The 21,807-nt window shown below is 41.3% G+C and overlaps 1 protein-coding gene across 1 annotated transcript in view; it reads left to right on the top strand.

Annotated features, from left to right (window-relative positions):
• Positions 1-21,807, top strand: part of cttnbp2 (cortactin binding protein 2) — a 96,937-nt gene that overhangs the window by 48,669 nt on the left and 26,461 nt on the right. The window contains exons 4-7 of the mRNA XM_044192820.1: positions 7,066-8,497; positions 12,640-12,954; positions 17,972-18,071; positions 20,937-21,087. Of these exons, the coding sequence (XP_044048755.1) occupies positions 7,066-8,497; positions 12,640-12,954; positions 17,972-18,071; positions 20,937-21,087 (1,998 nt within the window). The remainder of the gene's footprint in view (positions 1-7,065; positions 8,498-12,639; positions 12,955-17,971; positions 18,072-20,936; positions 21,088-21,807) is intronic.

Genomic DNA, 21,807 nt, shown 5'->3' with positions numbered 1-21,807 from the left:
AGACGAGATTTAAACGAAGACACCATTACACGAATGATGTTCTTCATCATTCGTGTAATGGAGTCTATGGAATATTTCATTCCCAAAATGCTGTTGTTAGCTTTTACCCTTCATGTCAGTGGAAACTCTATTGCAGTCTGTATGACTAACAAATACACTGCATGTTCAGGCAGGGACACATATTAAAATTGTTGGGCCAATAATAGTTTTGTTTGGGCATCACGACTGAGCCAAAATCCTGCGAGAACATGTCTCTTACCATAGCTAACGTTTCCTGCTGCTTGTCCTCACTCTGTCCTCAGAAGGTCAAAATGTTCCTTTCTGACTGTCAGACTAAATAATAAATAATATGTAGAAACATTCAAAATGTGTAGTGGGTTTAGCATGGTTAAATTGTCGTATGCTCCAAAGAGGACAGAAAATGTAATAGTTATGAGATAAATGTTCTCCTTTTTAAAAATGTGGTTTTGATTTGTAAATTTACATAGCATTTAAAAACAAAACACAGTCTAGTGGGAGGGGGGAGGGGCATACAGAATATTAATTTCTTGAAGCCAATAAAGATCCAGATGTTCTTTGACAACCTCTGAACTCATACATAAGTCCCCTGTCAACATTAATCCCATACTGGTTAGTATGTTACACTTACAGCATTAATCTGCAGAGGAGGCTGGCAGGAATTCAGCCATTAGTTTTTGAGGTATCACTGCTGGTGGTGCTACAGGAAAGTCAGGGGAACACCAAAATAATTAGGATTCATCCTTTTGGACCATGAGTTTCTATACTAGCTACAACGGGAACCATTTCAACAGTTGTTGAGATTTTTCACTCTCTATTGGACCAACAGATGAACCAGCATCCCCATCTTTAGAGTCATGCAACTTCAGCAGCTTGGCTAAAAATCAGTTACATTTTACAGAATGCATCATTTATGACCTTGTGTTTCTATAAGTTCAGTTTAGTTGCTGTGAATCAGTAGTTAGACTAGATGAAGGTAAATAAAAATAAGTGTGGAAGAGAGGTTTCTTCTGTTTGACCACAGATTGTGTTCATTTACTCGTGACTCAACTCTCTGTGGCTGAAATTCTCCAGTGGACAATGTGGGAAAGAGAAAATTGTATGCTTGTCTGTGTGCGTTTAATGTTTTTGGTGTATGCATGGGCATACATGCATGAATTTGGAAGATAGGAATACTAGCGTGTGTATGTTGTGTGTGAACTTAAGTCCTATTTTCTGGTGTGTCATTTCTATTTTTGATGGTTAACTGTGTGTGTGTGTGTGTGTGTGTATACAAGTGTGTGTTTGTCCCAGGTCTCTTTAGGATTTTGTGGCCATGATTAACTGGGCAGCCAGATGTCTGCTCTGGCCCTGTCCCATCCCCCTCCCCTCTATGTTGAGGAATATGGATGTGTGAAAGTGTTTGGATGAGAGGCTGGCAGAATGAATGTGGGTGAGTAATAGAAAAGAAAATACTGTGTGAATGTGTGTGTGTGTGCCCCGTCCGTGAACTCTGTAATAATAACAGAGATGATATAGTTTTGAGCCAAATGGAACCTTTAACCACACACACAGACACAGAAGAGGAGGAGGTATGGAAGCAGGAAGGAGTGGAAGCGAGGGAGAGGTAGGAAGTGGTCTGTTTTGACAGGAAACCTGGTTAAATAGATTTTGGAGCTATGGTTTAGTGTGTGATTGCTTCCCTCGTTGCTTTGTGCTGGGTACTGATAACAAAATGTTTTTTTTACCTTAGTTTTGTTAGTTTTGGGAATAAAAAAACATTATTTCTTTATTTATTTAACAAAATGTGCACAATAAAGTTTGCTTAAATAAAGTGTAGTCTAAACTTAGAAACGTTTCCTGATATAAGTAGATTATGAAATATGATCAAATAAGCAAACAAGCCTAAGAATCTGACCAGTCACTTGACACCAACTTTTAATACTTGGCACTTTTCGACACAGACACATTTCAGTTGATACCATTACCAGAGCTACTGGAGGAATGGTGCAGTTTGGACTGTGTTCAGGTGTTTAAATCACAGTGATAGTGCATCTTTGGATATGGAAGAATCCTAACTGCCACACAGACAGTTATATTTTTATTAAGCTTGGCAGGATAAGGTGCATCTAAAGTGGAAAAGACACTGCCGCCACAGTGCGGCATATGACGCGTGCCAAGTGCCGCCCCTAACACCAATGAGAAGCGCTGTGTTGCAGGGCGTCAACAGCTGTCTCTGCTCATCCATTGATCTACACCATAGACTGTATATGTATATATTATATATAGTTAGTGATCTACACACACGAGAGACAGCGACAGCAAGAGGTGAGGACAGGAAGTTGAGCTGCCACGGGAGCTGGGATGTATAAGCAGAGAGCGAATGGAGTTGATTTATTTAATTTTTGCCTTGTAGATACCGGCACAAGTGAAATAGTTAAAACTACAGGGAAAAGCAAGCAACAAAATAGTAAATAACATCTGTAGTTGGGCCAACATTGAATTAAAATACAAAACAGCGTTTTTTTTCAAGGGCGGCAAAGCTGGAAATAGGACAGTGGAGTGAGGGGTCGCACCGCCACCCACACCGCGGTGTGCCCAGCCACCAGTGTGGGGGTGTACATAGAAAATAATAGGGGCGGCTGTTCTGATGCGTGCCTTTCGGCGGCAGTGTGTTTTGGCCTTTTTTGAGTATCTGCATCAATCACAGGTTGCAGTTGATAAGTCAAACACACAGGCAATTCAAATCGCTTCACATAAGGGAATAAATGCATTACAGTGACATTTAGAAACACGATAAAATAGGGGAAAAAATCTAACGAAGTGTAATGCACAGTGTTGTGCTTGTATCTTGTATCCAGAAGTAAAAATAGACAATAAGCCATACATTATATCTTTTAGAGGACCGAAGGGACTGGAGCACACAGATTAATTCACAGCTTTTAATAGCGCAAACAGACTAATGTTTCGATGCTTCTTTTAAAAGCTGTGAATTAATCGGTGTGATGCAGTCCCTTTTGTCCTCTGGAAATTTGCTGTCCTCGAGCTGAGAAGCACTTGATTGAGCTGCATTTTTCTGGAAGATGCGCGGAAGAACCCTGTTTCGATTATATCTTTTATGTTTGCCTTTGTTCCGGATGAACGGAGGCATGACATTTACCAAGCCATGGGATCTGATTTAACCGTGTCCACCAACTGTTTTCTTGTCAAAGAGGACCTGTCCACACCAGGAATTTTGTATTTCATATAGTTCACACTATAATGATACTACAAGGTGAGAACAGCGTTTTTGATTTGGAGAGCATCTACAAAGTGTCATTTAAGGCTAAAACAGAGAAAAAGGTTAATTTTCAGTTTCTGCATCAGTGTGGACATAGCCTGGGAAGATAGGAAACCTGACTCAACTGTATGTTGTCAGGTTGTTCAGGGCTCCCATCACAGATGTCTGGTTGGAAAAGGCCCAGATTTCACCTCAAAACTCAAAAAGAAACCCCGCTGTCTTAGTTCCACTCTTTCCGTATAATCACTCTCAACACTGATCAGAAACATAGCTATGCAAGACAACCTTGACCTTGAGAAGTTTAGCTTCATTTGACCATGAAAATGTGCTTAAAAGGAGAGGCAGCTACCACAAAACAATGGTTTACCCTCTTTAGCACAGGATAAATCACCATGTCACCACTAATTGCACAGTTGTACCTAAATTGTCAACAAAAGGGTACAAACCCGTTAGGCAGAGATAAATGGTTTTGTGGGAACCTTTTAAAATGACCAATGACACATCAACAAACCAACACTGCTAAAAAACACAGGCTCAGTGTACTCAGAGGGATCTTCTGGTTGCCGGGTAGAGTGAATTTCACCCGGATTGTCCGTGCTATCTTTATCCCCTCCATCCGTTTCCACTCTTGTCGTTCTCCTGTGAGTAAGTTGTTGAATTATCTATGAGGTCTTAGGCAAGCTGCAGGCAGGCAGTTATACGTAACACACTCTGAATCGGTTTATGGGCATAATGAAGACACCCCCGCTCCCTCATCTCTTCCTCCATGAATCAGTCATGAAGTTGGAGGAAGCCCCTCACCCCACAACCCCAGCAGCACCCACAACAGTGACGAAGAAACACTGTACTTGTTAGGTTTTGTGGGTAAACATGCTGCCAAAGTGTTGTTGACGTTGTGTTGTGAGGCTGAATTTGGAAGCAAGGTCATGACTGCCGGTGCTGAAATTCCTTTTTCTTAAAATAGTCCTCAGGCTGCCTCCTTCGCTTCCTTCTTCTCTCATCCACAATTCTCCACATTAGCTGAATAGACTGCTTTATTCTGCTGTGCTGCTAGCTGATACCAGCTTTTCAGGTATAAGGATAGACCTTTTATAAAAGATTCTGCTTGTAAGATTTATTTAAATATTTCATTAAGCAGTGGGGGAGCTCAGGTCCAGGGAGCACCGGTGATACCTGAGGTGCCTCCAAGGTATCTCCCCTAAAATAAGTTCCAGTTTAATATCATTATTCTTTCACTCTGTAGATGATGACAGAATGAACTTATGCACATGGATGACAAGTATGAACAAAGATTTTACACACTCTGCTTTGGTTATCATTGCAAACTCTGTAAGGAAGGTTAACCACTTCAATATGCTGCATTAAATCATATCTAACTCTGACCCAACAACACCACTGACTCAAAAAAACATTGCCTTGTTGTTCATTTTTATGAGACCGCTGTGTTGGCACAGGGGGGTTGCTGCCACATAGGGGTTGTGCAAAAAAATTGCAAGCTCATCCAGCAAAAGAGCTGATCCTGGCTCAAATTTTGCCACAGTGGATTTCAGCATCATCCTGCAAGGAAAGGCTACTGTCGGTCTAGACATGGTCTAATCCAGAGCCTTGAAATTAAGAGGTCTAAAGCTTGAAAGTTTGCTATTTCAGATCCCTTTACTGGATTCAAAAGGGGTGAAATTTCCCTCCATCTGCAATTAGTCCTTAGAGGAAGTTATCTAGCTGTTACTGTTTGTAGGTAACTTGTTATTGGGGGTCTTAAGGCACTTTCTTGATTAAAAGTGCCCTGGTGACTAAAAGTTAGGTTATGCTTAAAAAGAACTACTTCGTATGGCGTCATAGAGAGGAGTGGGACGCGATAATCATTTAAATATGGGGATAAAGGTGCACACCTTCAAACCCTGCTTAATTTCTTACCTTCATACACCTGACCAATTACAATGTGAAGCGGATATGAATGTCAGATTGACGATTTCGGAAAGTTACAGAAATGACTCAGCCCCCCAATTCCCAAATCGTAAAGTTGTGGGGGAAGGGGGGTTGTTTGACCATCCAACAAGCACTTCTGTTCAAGCATACTGGCCCCATTAAGAGATTAAAAGATTGAAAGATCTTCAAAAGCTTTTCCAGCAGTCCATTTGGGTCATAGTGTCATCGTTTACTATACTTAATTGCCATACATATTTTAAACTTGTCTTAATCCTGCTTGGTTTCTATGTACACTGCTCAGTGTGTCACCACCTTTCACAGCATCCCTAAATTTGTTCTTCCAAGGCATTAGGCTGACTTACAACAGACATAATCCTCACCCAATTAGCAGCTAGTCGTAGCACCTTCTTTAGAGTAACGACTGGCGTTCCCTTGGCGTTTCCCCTTCCTTATAAACCTCTCGCTCCTCCTTAGCATCAGCTGGTAGTGATATGTACTCCCTGATGGTTTGGAACAGGGGAAGTGGAGGAGGGAAGGGAGGGGGTCTTGTTTGGGACAGGGGTGGCAGGGTGTCGACTCTTTTGTTTGAGGCTTGTTAGAGAGATGGGGTCTTGGCAATTGGGTGGAGAGCCCCGGTTAAGCCTTGTTACCCTCTGTGAAGCCAGCTCTGAGCTAACAATAGCAGCAAGGCTCCAGATATAGAGGCCAGGGCTTTGACAAGTCATCGAAATTCAACCGTATGCAGAGACACTGTCTCTCTGAATATACAAATTTGACTCTTTCCCCAAGCCACCGTATAGATTAATTAAGTGTCTATTTGTGTAAATATCTGCATATCCATCTATCTTGCCTGTCTATGTAATCGAGCTATTTGGTCTGGCTCATTTGATTAATCTAGCTTGTCTATGCTCTTCTTCAGAAAATCGTTCCGGCTCATTTTAGCTTTATGACTAAAGAATGAATCAGTACACAAATTTGGATGGTTGCATTTCCCCAGAATGCAATTTTCTATCTAATACTCAATTACAGACTAAACTGAAACAGTGTATATGTACCCAAAGTTTTCTGTGTTATTCAAGTGATTGATGGTATTTTCAGGATGCATGTGATGCCCAGTGTGCTAAGATTGGCATTATGTCACAGATGATGATGTATGTGAAATACGTCTGTGAAGGATATTGGATGTTTAACATACATGTGAGGTCCATGCAGCTTGTACATTATGCACAGTCTTTATTGGTGGTGGTTTGATTGATTGCAGATGCAGATCTGTGTTAAAAAGGGGAGGAAAAGATGTCAGTTGGTGATGTCAGTGTGTCACATATGTATCACAGTCATTTGTTAATTCTGTAACTGAAGACACATAACTTTTTTTTTTTTTTATGCGTTCTTGTATCTGCTCATCAATCCTGAGGCTAGGGCTGCAGCTAACAATTATTTTTTATCATCAATTGATTTGTGGATTAATTTTAAAAAAAGTTTTGTATAAAATATCAGAAGATAGTGATAAAAGATTCGATCATATAAAATGGCTGCAATGATTATAAAACATAGAAAAGCAAGTCATCACACTGAAGAAGCTGGAACCAGCAAGTGTTTTTGGTATTTTTGCCTGTAAATGACATAAACAATTAATCGATTATGAAAATTGTTGACCTTTTTGGCAATTGCCTAATCGATTATCTAGCGCTAATCTATCAGCGCTAGATAAAGGCTGTGTATTTGTGTCAATCTACCAAGGCCAACTCCAATATCTAAAACCCATGTTATGATCCTTTTGGTACACATTTATGTGAGCAATTGTGAAATATTGCATTGATCTATGCTCCTGTCTCTGACTTTGTATGTATTTTTTCTTCCAGCTGGAGATGGAGAAGCTGCAGCTCCAGAGTCTGGAGCAGGAGCACCGCAAGCTGACTGCACAGCTGAAGGACGAGCGCGAGAAGAACAAGCACATTGTCATGATGTTGGTGCGTGAGTGCAAGCAACTTGCCACACGGGTGGTAGAGGAGTCGCAGCGCTTTGACGAGCTCCAGGCTCGCTTGGACGAGGAGAGTCGCACCTCTGGCCGGCTGCAGGAGGAGCTGAGCACAGAGCGGCAGCGTAGCCAACAGATGGAGGCCAAGATGGAAAAGCAGCTGTCGGAGTTTGACACAGAGCGGGAACAGCTGCGTGCCAGGCTGGGCCGCGAGGAGGCCGAGAGCCAGAGTCTGCGGCACCAGGTCGAGCAGCTCAGGACTGAACAGGGCGATGGGAAGGATGGTGCTGCTGTCGGCCAGCCTGCTGCTGCCGGAGCAGAACCTGCTGCTGCCACCAGCACACCACCCAAACCTAAAGCTCTGACGTCTGTTTCCGTAGCAACAGAGCCCATCAGCTCTCGAACAGCGTCTTGCCAAACGGACCTGCCCCCCACTGAGGTGGAGGGTCCCAAGAAGACCCCCCTCACTATACCCGTCAAACCAACCCCTGCCAACTATGTGGGCCTGAGTCTGCCAAAGACGACTGGCCGGGGGATCGTCCACAGCAGCTCAGGAGGACTGGCACAGACAGAGAATGGCTCAGAGGGCCAAGCCCCCCACGGCTTACACAGCGGAGTCAGCCCACGTGTCCAGGCGGCCCGCTACAAGTTCCAGGAACAGGACCAAAATGGCACGGCGTCCCAGAGTCCTCCAGCCCGTGACCTCTCCCCCACCAACCGGGACAACTTTGCCGCCAAGCAGCAAGCACGCCACACCGTCACACAGGTCCTTTCGCGCTTCACCAGCCCTCCCGCAGGAGGTGCCGGATCCTTGCGTCCAGGCCTACCCCACTCTGCATCAGAGGGAGGCCCTTTTCCTGGCCGCCTGAGCCATCCCATTGGCATCAAGTCGCCCACGGTGGCCAGGATCGACCGGGGAAACCCTCCCCCTATCCCTCCCAAAAAGCCAGGGCTTTCCCAGACCCCCTCTCCTCCTCATCCACCTATCAAAGTGGTGGGAGACAGCAGCCGCTCTCCTGGGGCTGGGTTAAAACCTGCCACACCCCAGCTTCCACCCAAACCTGCCCTGGACCTGGTCCCAGCCCTGACGGCCTCTCAGGTGGGTGCCTGCCCCCCCTCCCGCTCCCCGGGGCCTGGCCGGGGCCCTCAGCGGCAGTCGGCAGCAGCATGTGCAGAGTGCCCCCCTGTCATCAACCCTGCCACCACTGTCAGTAGCCCCTCCTCCATAAACCCCCCCTCCACCTCCTCTTCCATTATTGCTCCATCCTCCCGTAGCCCCCGTGCCTCAGCAGGCAGCCCCCTGGCAACAGCATCAGGTAAAGAGGCCCCTCCATGCTCCATCTCCCTCCAGTTCTCCCTACTGCCTCTTTTCTTCGACTGTCTTTCCATGGCGTTAGCCTAGCATAGCATAGCGATCAGGTCACAGGGAAACTGGTCTAACCACAGGAATGCAACGCAGAATAGCACATGGGTCAATTCAGTTTGTCAATGACTCGATCCCTCAACCCTAAATTACCTTGCAAGATCTGATGTCGCTCACTGCATTCTCCCTCTACTCATCTTTTTCTCTGCCCTTAATATGTCCTCCCTCTGGGAACTTTTTAGTCTCCCATGTTGTCACGTTAGCCCTGTCGGAATTAGTATCAACAGCGGATAGTGACACGTCGCTAACATGTGCCTGACTGTTGCTCAGAGTCTAGAGGTTAGCTATCCCACAGCAGAAGGAACATGTCAGGGTGAATTGAGGCAAAGCAGATGGTTCCACTCTCGTGTATTCAGACTGGTATATAGGCCCTCCTATCAGTAACCCCTATCCTCTCTGAAGCTGATGCCAGAGGCTGCTCTCTGTTCCCCTTCCCTTTTCCATCCTCCAGTAGCATGCCATGACCACTCTTCTACTTCCTGCACTCTTCCTGTTTCAGCTTTCATTAACTCGTCCCACTTGCCTCCTGTCCATTCTGCTTCCTGTGCCATTGACAGCTCTCTGTATGTAATTTAGTCATCTTTATTTAAATGTCAGCATTTATATTTACATTGTGATGTGCTTTTAGTGCTATGCTCTGTTGTACTGTGTAGTATGATTTAAAGAATTCCAGTTTATTACAACTTTGGTCTTATTTCCACAGTTTTTTTACATCATTTCTAGCTGTAATAATAACATTGTACTCATTATGATCCCCCAAATCTCAGCCAGTGAATTCTTAAGATCAGGGACCATGGCAACATCAGCCAGGATGGGGTTGGGAAAGAACAGTCAGATGGTCAGACACCATCAGTTTGGAAGAGAAAACAAAGGCCAACAGAAATTATTACCCCAACTGTTCATTGCAAACATCCATCACAGTTTACAGAATGTCATCTTGGTTTACCTTACCCTACTTACTGTGCACACTGCGTAATGAGGGATTTTTACCAACGTTTCAGTTGTGCTCACTTTCGGTTTCTCCGCCAAATTAACCGGTTTAGATAATTTGGCTTAACTGTTGGGTGTCTAATTGTCTGGGTGCTCATGTTTCTTTCCCAGTCTTCTAGTTAGTAATATTGCTGTGTTCCTTGTTATCATATCTGAAAGAAATGATGATAAAACCTAGGAAAACAAGACCCAAGTTGTAATAAACTGGAATTATCTTTGAAATGTACCTGTGAAATGTGACAAAATAGATTTGCATTTTTGAAAGTCCTGTTCTTTACATGCAGATTTATCCTGAATGGGGAAAAATATAGAACTGCTCTATTTAGTTACATAACCAAGTGGTTTGCCAAGAACAAAATACCTTAAAATGACTTAGAAAACGACCATCATTTGGTACACAAACACGATATAACTTGACAGTTATACCATATTTTGTAGATGGTCATATTATTGCTCCTCTGAAAAAAGTCCTCAGATCTGCTGATGTGGCCATCAATAAAAACATGGGCCATCTGAGAGGAGTGCTGGCCTCCAAGTGTTATTCACTGACATTTTATAGGTTAGATGCAAGCCTCTTTAGGACAAAAATAATGATATCTTTGTTACTGCACACTGAACTCAAGTAAGAATAGTTTTAACACCAGTGTTGCCAACCTTTCGGGTTTCATTGCATTTGATTGCAGCATCTCCCATTTACAAATCTGATAAAGTTGTGGAGTCGTTCGGGAAGTTCTGCTACTTCCCAGAAGCAAGTCCACAATCTCACCTGTCAGCAGCCAGATATGTTTTTGTAGCCTTTGTATTTTTCCTATTCCCCACCACCCACTCAGACAGAAAGTGCAACTGTAACGGCTGCCATTTGTCCTTGGGATTCTCTGCTGCACTTTTTCTTTAGTATTCTGTATTTATCTCTTTTTTTGTTTCAGTCTGAGTCTAATTTCTGCACTGAAATTCTCCATTCTGTCTTTTTCTAACCCATTTTTAACCTTCCCAGTTCAACAGCCATATAAAACCATGGTTAAAAGTAGCATCTTTAGCCTTTAGTATGACACCTCTTAGTAGAACCAAAGCTGTTTAGTTAGTAGTTAGTAGCGGAGTTGTTGGGTTTAGTAATTAGGTGTTTTTTCTGTTCTTTACTTCATCTGTTTGTCTGTTTGTTGTGCTTAATCATTTAAAATATTGCTGTATAATTCCAACAGTATCCTTGTAAATAATGTATGTATTTTTATTTGTTCACTGTGTGAATATTGTGAATGAATGATTATACTGACAGATGATTGCCATCTATCATCTCGCTATTGATGAATCTGATGTGATGACAGACTCTTTTGTCCAGGCTGCAGCACGCTTCACATGTTGATTAAATTATAGACATTTTATTAGAGGGTTCCTGCATTGAGAGAAACCCCTGGAAAAAGGCTTTGAATTTAAGTTATTTTCAAGGACAGGGAAAAATTGCATATTGAAAAATATGTAGATAGTAAATACAAACATTGTTTACTAGGGTAATAGATCATATATGTGAAAATTATCTAAAAATCTTTTGTCCTGTTCTAACACTTCAAATTCAGCAGTTCTAATTCGCTGTTACACATTTAACTGTGTAACAGTAAATTAGTCATTCATTTACGCCACTTGAATTTTTTGATACGTATGTTGTTATTTCCTTAAGAGAAAATTTTCATTAACATTTAAATTGTGTCAAACCCCCTGGTTGGTTAATCTTTACAAGCTTGTGTTGTGCGGCAAACCATTGTTCAAACAGAGATTTAAAAAAACAAAACAAAAAAAAAACCAGATATGTCAAGCTGAATTTCATGGCAATGTGTATAAATTAAAGAACATATACAGTACACAATAACAATATGATACTGTGATGCAGTGTGTGAAAGATTGTTTTTCTTCACTTATAGAAATTGTACATTTAAAGGATATTTAAGGAGGTAATCAGGAGTTTTAAGAGGTCAGATAAGAAGCTAACAAGAGTTGTAATTTAGGTATTATTTTTCAAGCCAGACTTAAAATAATGCGGGCGTTCTTCTAGCAGCAGATCTGAAGGGAAAGATAAACCCACTGGTTGAGTAAAGGGAGTGGAGCCTTAACCACAGTGTTGCTGGATGAGCTCCAGCTAAGGCTGAAACAAAAAAAACCTCAGTATGTCACTTAACCTGTCTACCTGTTTTTCTCCATAATCCTCCCATAATCCTACTGATTTGTTCATAACACAGCTAACCACCACAGAGGATTTAGCCAAGAATGGCTGCAGGCTACAGCAACAGAAACCAACTGGGTGGCTTCTTTTAGAGGTTTAATATTTGATTTCTGTGGTACTCTTGTGACTAACTGAAATAAGTTCACTACCCTTACTAGCAAAGCAGTTAGCAATTCCAGGTAATTTGAAATCAATATCAGTATTAATTTTGTGTGTGTGTATGTGTTAGTTGCATCTGGTGAAAGGTATTCAGACTTTACTAGCTAGTTGCCAGTTAGCTTAGTAGAGTAGAGCTAGCCTCAGTAGCACATAGCTTGGGTGCTAAATAGCTGCCCTTCAAAAATGATGAACATTGTAGTTGCAAACTACGTCAAACCTAAGACTCCTTGTTTGGAAATATTGGAAATAAACTTTGCCTCATTTTATACACATTTCCCCCAAATTCACCCTGACATATCTGGTATCTTTGAAACTTTGGGATCTCCACTAGAATTTAAAATGAAAATATGGGGGTTTGAACAATGTCTGCACAACATGAGCTTGTACTCACTGGCCTGTTAACAAGCAGCCATCTGCTGGGGTTAATACAACCACTATTTCTACCTTGGAAATGTTTATTTAACTACAACTCCAATCTCCTACTTTACTCCTGCCTGCTGCTCAGACAAAAGAGACTGTGCTACAGTATGTGTGGAACTGAAGTGTGCTCTCCTTCCCTTCCAACCCGTCCACCGTCTTACATCCGTGTTCTCCTATGCTCAGCACTTCTAGAAACTTCCTCTTCCTCCTCCTAGTTTAACCTGTGCTGCTCCTGCTCCTCCTTCCCCCTGCAGGCTGGTGTCCCTCCGTAGTCTCCTCTCTAAGCGGCGGAGGGCCTGCTGCCCTGGACGGCGGGCGCCCCCTGCTCCCCCAAGCTGCTTCCCAGGGAAATGTCACTTTATTGTCAATGCTGCTTAACCAACCAGACCCGACCACCGTCACCATCACCACCACCACCACCAACACGTCCACCAACACCACCAACACCATCTCTACCACCGCCATGGAGAACAAGCCCAATCATCTTGACCAAGACCACCACCTCTACCACAACCACAACCACAACCAAACCTCTGCCTTGTTTGCTGCTGCTCAGAATGGACACACAGGTAACTGAGATTTGATTAATCAATACTGGTTGGCTGGTTGACATTTAAGTGGTAAAATTGAAGGTTCTGCAGGTATTGTCCATGATAAAGCTAGAAATGGACAAAGAATTGCTGCCGTCTCATTGCCTTAATGCAGACGGGGCTGTATCTACCACTGAGGACAGTGAGGTCATGTCCTTGGGATTTTTATTTATTTATTTTTTTTGGAATTTGGGCTTTTTAACAACCTGAGAAAAGTTCATATTTGTGGTTTACAAGTTTATAGGCTGATTCCAGTATTTTTAGTCTCAGTATATTTAAATCTGACTACTGTTAGGCCAACAGAAATTAAATAAATAAATTAGTATAGCATTTTCCCATCAGAATTTAATTCCTGACATATTAGAGAGGGCTTTGGAACTAATCTAAATGCTTTAGATCTTCATATTGGGAAAATTAAAAATATGAAAATTTCATTAATCATTAAGTAATAATTCAAACATTGTACAGACTTTATTTTTGGTTGCTGGTCAAAATCCTCTTGGGGGTGGGTGTAGTGGAACGTGTGACCCTCATGGCTATGACCCTGAAAGCAGATATTTCTAAGTAAGCGATAATATACTTGTGACCCTCACAAAGACATCATTTTTCAAACTCTTGGATACCTAGAATTAGTGTTTGGTAAAATAACATTTCGTGGTTGCAGAAGGGTTCTACGCACATCTTCCAGCGGTAAGCAGCTGAATCAGGTGCTTCTCAGTTTGAGGACAGAAACCTTCCTGTCCAAAGCACCAATGTGTATGTACATTTTAAAGCGTAGGTGAACCCGGTGGGAATTAAATGGTTGGTTGGTTGATTGATTTTAAAGAGTAGTCTTCAAGGAACACCCACTGGCTTGTATTGATTCATATTGATTGATAAAGAGAGGGTGATGCATCAAAAAACAAACCAATGTTTCACACAGAATTGATTGTTCTATGAGCATGGCTGATGGGCATGATTGAATGAAATATATATGATGCATTCCTTAAGACACCACCATATGATTATAAAGTCAATCTATAAATATATAAATAAGAAATGCATTATGTGTATACACGCACATAGTTACATTGTGTATTTTTACTGCACATTAAAGGAAAATAGAAAAGGAAAACAAATGTACTCTGCACTCATAAGACAGTACATTAATTGTAGTTTGCTCTTGATTGCCTTTGCCAAGCTATACTTATAAATATCTGCTCATGTAACTGTTAGAGAAAAACAGAACGTATTAATTAATAGCTGTTACATTTTAAATAACCTCCACATGAAGAGTTTCCTTAAACAGTCAACAGTTCTGTTTACAAACTGAAGACAACATCCATCTGCTCTACGTGTTAAACCTTTCTAGTGTCATTTGCTTCAGTTAGTACGTTGTGTGTTTTCACATACACACAGTTTTCTTTGAGGACTTGTGTCTTCATAGGTGTCGCATGAGATTCAATTAGGCTATATTGTTCTCACCTGCACAAACAAACTGCCTAAAGGCTCTAGAGCTTGAATTAACTGCTGTAAACATACCTGCGATAGTGCTTTTCCCTCTGTCAACAGCCATCACAGAGTGGCGTTTGAATAAGGCCCTAAAGTAGGTTCTTTTCTCGGGAGTGTCTATCTGAAACGGCATAAATTTAAAGCAGATCAGAACCAGTTGCTCAGTTGACTTCCTTTTAAATGAAGATTAGAAGAAGGCCTACATTGATAAGAGACTGGACACAATGGTTAGACATTATTTGTCTCCACAAAGGAGATTTTTCTGTTTTTAGTCATTTAGTTGTTGCCCTTTGCCAGAGAAACTCACAGTGAGTGATACAGGGTTGAATGTCTTGCAAAAAACCTTCAGAAGGAACATGACTTTGACGGTCTGAGATTGTCATTTCAGCTAAATTTATACATGATTTTGTGCTTTTAGTGAAAAGAAAATGAGTTGCTATTACTCAGTTTGTGGTCAGTTGGAAGAAGATTTCCTCTTTCATGCATCGTGAGTTTTATTATATGCTTTAGTGAAGAGAGAATTCAGCCCAAGGTTCTGTAAATGTTGAGCGTCTGATATATATGCATGAGGAATCGTTAAGTATTCAGACTGACAAGACAAAGGAAACGTCATAAACTTGCACCTGGTTCAAGTGACGTAGGTGACAGATTATATCAGCACTGGCTGAAAAGGGATAATAAAAAGGTTACAAGTCAACCCAGGGTTACTGTGTGTTTCATAGTTACGGAAAGAAGGAACTACAAAACATATTGCGAACTAAACCCTGAATTAATTGTCCATCCGCTGTATACAGGCAGACAGCGAATTACATTTACGTTCCACCTACCATCACACAGGGTGCATGTTGAACTACATGTAGGAAGATGGATTTTAATGGCACCTGAACAACACCTGTGCTCATGTGGCACTGACATACACAATGAAAGACATGTAGTAGTATTATTTCATCAAACTGAGTAGATTCACATGAGAATTTAAGCATAACTCGATTTATCTTAAACCTGCAATAGTTGATATTTCTTTTTATTTTTCATTTATTTTTTGGCCACTTGGTGGCAGCTGTTAATGATATTATCACCAAATTCATTAGCATTCGTTTGCTTATTTACACATTCAGCAGATACGAAACAACATGAGCATTGATTTGGAGTCATATTGTGTCCACCCGATGAATGTAAGTCTTATAGTCACTCTACTTTCAGCTCTGTTTGGTCCCCACCAACTCCTGAGGGAAATATGTCTCTTTAACAGCTAAATGCTCCACTATTTTCACCATCTAGTTGCCAGCTTTGTCTCTGCTGTTTGGGGCTGGTAGGTAGCGTGCGGTGGGGTTTTAGAGCTTTTTTTGCTTAATTCAGCTATGGTCAAAAGATGACACTGAGAGTGGAGGTTGAACCAAAACAGTAAAGTTGCAGGCAGAGTCAGGCAGGCAGGTGATAATTTTCTGTGGGTTCATCACTAGGAGTGCCGCCTCTCACACACAAGTAGTCATGTGATCTACTGTTAATATGACAATTTTGATTATATCAGCTTTATATCACAATTTGTACAGCATCAGATTAGCATGTTGTTGCTTGTTTAGAAGGATGTCAAACACGTTTCCCTCAGAAAATGTGCTCGTCTTGACTTGAAGCATTGGGTTCGTCTGTTTTGTGATTTTGACTCTTGTGATTTCTCGTGCAGCCTAATGGCAAAATGGTTAAACCGATTCGTAAAGCTAACCCCTGAATCATTGCCAAGCAGCTTTTTGCAGCTAGATGAAGATTCAGTGAGCGAACAAAGACCTGGTGCTGATAAAGACACTCCATGTGCTGTTGTTAAGCCTGTAATTGTAGCTGTGGCTGATCCCATTATGTTGGCTGCCATTAAATGAGATGGTCTGTCATGTCAGGGCTGTAACCTCCCCACGGATTTCGACTACAGGCTCGTACACACACACACGCACACACACACACACACACACACACACACACACACACACACACACACACACACACACACACACACACACACACACACACACACACAAAAATTACCCACGCTGGTAGTTCTGTGCATACAGTCACATACACAGAATAATTAATTCTTTAGACCCATGTGTATGTACACACACACACACACACACACACACACACACACACACACACACACACACACACACACACACACACACACACTGCAGGTCTATCAGGATTTGCTTCCCTGCTGAGATGTTTAGTAACACACTCAGTCGAGGAGCGTTGATCCATGAACACGGTTAATGCAGCTGAAGGACAGCTGTGCTGAAGGCTTATAGGTGGATCTACACACCAAAAATACAGACTTCAGTCTTTCCCCCTTCAATATTTTCTTTGTCCTTTTTGCTTTTTTCTATTTTCCTTCTCATCTGATCCCTGTTTGTCTCTCCTCCTTCACTTCCTTCATTTCCCAAACCAACAGACATGCTATGTTTCTACGTTTAAACCACACGTTGATGGTTGAGTGTTCGATGTGAAAACATGAAATACCACAAACCTTCCCATAATGACAGAGTATTGTATCTACCTCAGCAAAGAGAATACCAGGCTGTTATTACTGAGACTGGATGTGGATGTTTTTCTGGTGGGTCCACAGTAACCTACCTGATGGGCCGTACAGTGACACTCATGTGAAACAATTTTTGTATATGTCAGATGCACGAGAGAGAGCTGAAGTCCTGCCCCACTTCTGGTTTAGCCTCTGTTCCACCAGCTTTTAATGTTCAGTGTGATTTCTCATGAAAGGTTTCTTTCATCAGTCCTTCTGAAAAGCTGGAACATTTTCCTGGGGATTTCTGTTCATATTCTAAGATAAATGGATACTGTACTATTGCACTGGAGAGTAAAATTGGGACGACTTGTCATTTTAACGGAGATAAAAGACCACCTCTGTGGCTAGAACTCATGGAAAATGTAGTAGTTGAATGCTAAGACAATTATTGTTCACCTTTTGTTGTTTTAAAATGAGGAGGTGCTGAAATTTTGCTATCCAGTTCAGAAGTAGATACGTATTTCAGCATATTGAACAGAAAAAAAGCAGTACTGTGCCATGTTTCATCTTTTCACAACAACCAGAGAAAGAAACGGTCTATGAGAAAATACATTGTCTGGCTGAGGCTAGTGGAACAGAAGCTAGCTTAACAAGGCGGCAGGAATGTGGCTCTAACTTTTCAAAAATGACCTTCATTAATGGCAGCGTATGCTATCAAGTGATTCAAAAAAAGCTCTCTTTCATAAACTAACACTCATTTTTGGAGGATGTTGCCTACAGTACCATAGCTACTACACTATGTGCAGTATGGCAACAAGACAAACTGGTTGCTATGCTCTGCTATGTACAGTATTTGTTTACTCTGAGATGTTTTAGTAGTTTCTATGATGTTGTAGGCTATAATTATAGTATTTTGTTAATTCTGCTGTTGCAGTTTAAGATTGACAGTGTACAACAGGTTAGGTTACTATGTTATCATCTTTCTTTCTCTTTCAGAATGTGTGAAGCTGCTGCTGTCTTCGGGATCACCTGCTGACGTATCGGATGAAAATGGATTCACACCTTTACACTTTGCTGCCGCCCACGGCCACAGCAGGTGAGCTCATATGGGTCCTCCTCTTGTACTGTAAGCCCTCCATCCTGACCTGCCACACACACACACACACTCCACAGTTTTTATTACTTATGATAACATTGTTTTGACTTCCTGACATTCCCTAGAGGCTTATCCTACCCTTCACCATAACCACTACATGCCCAACCCCAACTCTAACCTGTAATACTGCATCCAAGAATATCCTTTTACACATTTCCATTTGTCCCTTCTGAATCCCTCTTTTTATTGCTTTTACTTGTTTTATCTACCCTTGTATTCTTTCAAACCAGTTTAGGCTTTTAAATGACCTTAGAGGGAAGTGTTTTTTAGAAAAAAATAATAATTTGACCTAAGCCTATCCTTAATCTAAGCAAAACCATTTAAGCTAGGGCTGCCACAATTATGTCAGTTTGTTGTTTGTATTAATTAGTTAGTTAATTATTTAGTCTATAAAATGTCAGAATTGTCAAAATAGTAAAAAAAAAAAGATAAAAGAAAAGCCAATCGTAAATTCCCAGAGCCCAAGCTGGCATCTTTAGATTGCTTGTTTTGTCTGACCAGCAGTCCAAAAAATATTTAATTCAGTTATACAAAACAAAGAAAATCGTCATCATATTTCAAAGACTGCAACCGGTAAATGTTTGGCATTTTACCTGAAATGAATGACATTGATTATCAAAATGTAGTTTTGCTTAATTTTTCGTTCATACACTCATCGATTAATCAGCTAATTGTTTCACCGCTGATTCTAGCTTTAACTAAAAAACAAGTCTTAACCCCAAAATACATGGTTAGCCTGGTGGGGCATGTCACTATGATGATACCTTTGGTTAACTGTCTTCTAAGAGCCCTAATACTGTTCTTGACTCACATTTTTGGGATTTGACTGCTCTCTTTCAGTGTATCACATTAAATGTTAGTGATTCTGATATTATCACAGCATTTTATGTGTTTTCAATCGATGACTCATCACACACATTTCTGCTGAGAGACGAGCACAGCTGGAACCTCCCATGTGTGAAATCCGACCGCTAGACCAAAGCCAGTAACCACGTTGGGTTTCGGTGCCAAGAGCAGTGCCAGCGTGTCTGCTCGGTACCGTCACCACATCAGTATCAACTGGTGGCTTTGTGGCACACAGTACAGACTGTCAGGTTGACAGCTCTGGGTCACTTGTGAAGCTTTATGTGGTGATTTCCCACAGCTACAGTCAGCCAAGTTCAGAACTTCAGCTGGGCAGCTGTCATTTAATGTTTGCAGCTTGATTTCTTTTCAACTGATTGGTAGTTTCTCCTCTTCAAACATTACTGGAGCCCTCAGTATTAATCATTAATGATGAGGGGAAACATCTGCTCCTACACTGCATACACAGTCAGTTCTGATCACATGTATTGATCCTGAGGAATTGACGGGATGAATCCCAAGCTTACAGCCAGTGAGGCTGCTATAGTGGGGTGTGTGTGTCTGTGTGTCTGCTTGCCAAAAACACGATGCCCAGGACCAGCTGGGGAATGTGCAGTGTTGTAATATCTGATCACAGTGTTATTTATAGAGTGGGGATATCCAGAAGGCATGCTGACATACACACACATGCATGCACTGAGAGTTTATTTTATGGGGTTAACTTTTTTTTCCGGTAGTCGTGTTAGCAGACAGGCTCGGTTTTCCTTAGATGATCTGCTCTCTCTTACTACTGGTGGGGGGCTGATTGATGTCTTCTCTTGTCTCTGAACAGGTGCTGCTCGGACTCAGAACTGTAATGTGTGTGTGTGTGTGTGTGTGTGTGTGTGTGTGTGTAATCATTGCATGTATTAGTATATATTAAGTTTTAGAGTCTGACCTTTTTTTAATTTATTATTCTTTTTATGCCAAAACCAATATCAATATTTAAAGGTCCAGTGTGTAACATTTAGAAGGAGCTATGTCTACAGAGGGAGCGGGTCCTCTTCCACGGAGGTCGCCGTGTTGCACCGTGAGTTTCGCGGCCACCGTAGTTTCTCCGACACGCTTGGAAGGGGAGGGTGAGGCGAGTGGTAGTCAGATGGTTGCAAGCTGCAATTTCACCGCTAGATGCCACTAAATCCTACACACTGGACCTTCAAGAATGATATAAATCTGATAACAGCATCTGAGTTGATATTTGTGTTTTTGACCAAAACAAATAAGCATTGTTGGAAAGACTCCTGGTTATTAAAGCGTTATATTGAAGTTACAGCTGAAAAATAAACTTTATTGTCAAAGATGATAATTATAGTCCATATAAGATGATGTAAATATACAGCAGTGAATTCCACTGGAAATTAAGTGGTAATAAGTATTACAAGTTAATAACTAAGACACAAATACAGCAAAAATATGAAACTTTAATAATCAAAAATGAAGCTCAAGTAACATAAAAATGCACTCTATAAACATTTATTGTTGCAGTTTACAGCACTTCTATTTATTTGGCATCTGCCCAAATGTACACGGATACAGATACATGTGTGATAAACTAATATATTTTTGATCTTTATCTTGATCCTAATTTTAGCCTTTCAGTTCAGTAAAATAAAATGAAAATTAAAAAGTTGAAAAAGATGTGTACCCAAATGTTTACACTGCCTTATAATAATGAGTCATACCAGATATAGCAATGGCCGAAAACATGTCAGCTTATCATGCCTTCTTACAATACAAAATGAACAAATATTATCGACCAGTAATATCTGCCAGACCGATATATTGGACGGAGTAGTGTGTATGTCTTGCTAAGCTCATCCTCCTCCTGCATATATGAGTTAATACCATACAGTAAGTGTATAGTATGTATATATTATTTGTATGTTGGTAGACGTGTTTCTAACGTCGCCCCCCTCCCTCCAGCTGTGTTGAGGTGCTGCTGGCTGCAGGAGCTGCTGTGAATTCGGCGGCGGCGGGGGGACAGACTCCCCTCTTCCTGGCCTGTAAAGCAGGAGGCCTGGACTGTGTCCCGGTCCTGCTGAGCGCTGGAGCCGACCGCTCGCGCACCACCACAGTAAGTCCGCTCCGCCATACTGCCCATTGGCCGTACATGTCCTTCATAAGATTTAAACATCAGGAAATTAATTTTGTTGACTTGGTACAGTAGGAAAACATGTCATCCCCCATGAATAATACAGGCCGTTAGATTTAGATTTTGAGTTAGTTACAGCGCAAATGTGTTTGACATCTATGGTTTTCTGTAAAATAGTCAGGGTGAGTTTAAAGTCTTTAAATTTTAGCTTTAATTTTAGAGCCTCATTTTGGCCAGCCAGTGTACTTTAAGTGCCTATAGGCAACATCTTTCAAAGTCGGCTTGGTTTTGTATTTGTAAAAATTACACTGATTATTTAAACATTGTGTATTTACATTTTATATTTATAGGATAAAATACAGACAATAAATTGGAATAGAGGAATTTTATTTATTAAGGACCCTGTACAATATGAATGTTGTCGTATTGTACCAGAGTTAGCTCAAAGAAAATTTTCATCCGCAGTCCCCCAAATGTAGCTTTGCAATTTTTTAAATTTTATGGATCTTGTGTCCTTTCGATTATTCACTGTTACCTGCTCAAGACATTTACTAATTTTCCCTATAGTAATAATCCCTATAATAAATCCATTTTGATAGACTACTCTGAGCAAATATTAGGTAAAGAAATTCCACTGAATGTGACTTCATAAAAGAGGACAGACTCGTCCCCTTGTTTCTTCATTTAACCTGCCGTTTCTCA

This window comes from Siniperca chuatsi, linkage group LG4 (assembly GCF_020085105.1).
Source record: "Siniperca chuatsi isolate FFG_IHB_CAS linkage group LG4, ASM2008510v1, whole genome shotgun sequence".
Taxonomy (NCBI): domain Eukaryota; kingdom Metazoa; phylum Chordata; class Actinopteri; order Centrarchiformes; family Sinipercidae; genus Siniperca; species Siniperca chuatsi.
The sequence above is the reverse complement of the archived record's forward strand: the minus strand, read 5'-3'. Positions and strand labels throughout refer to the sequence as shown.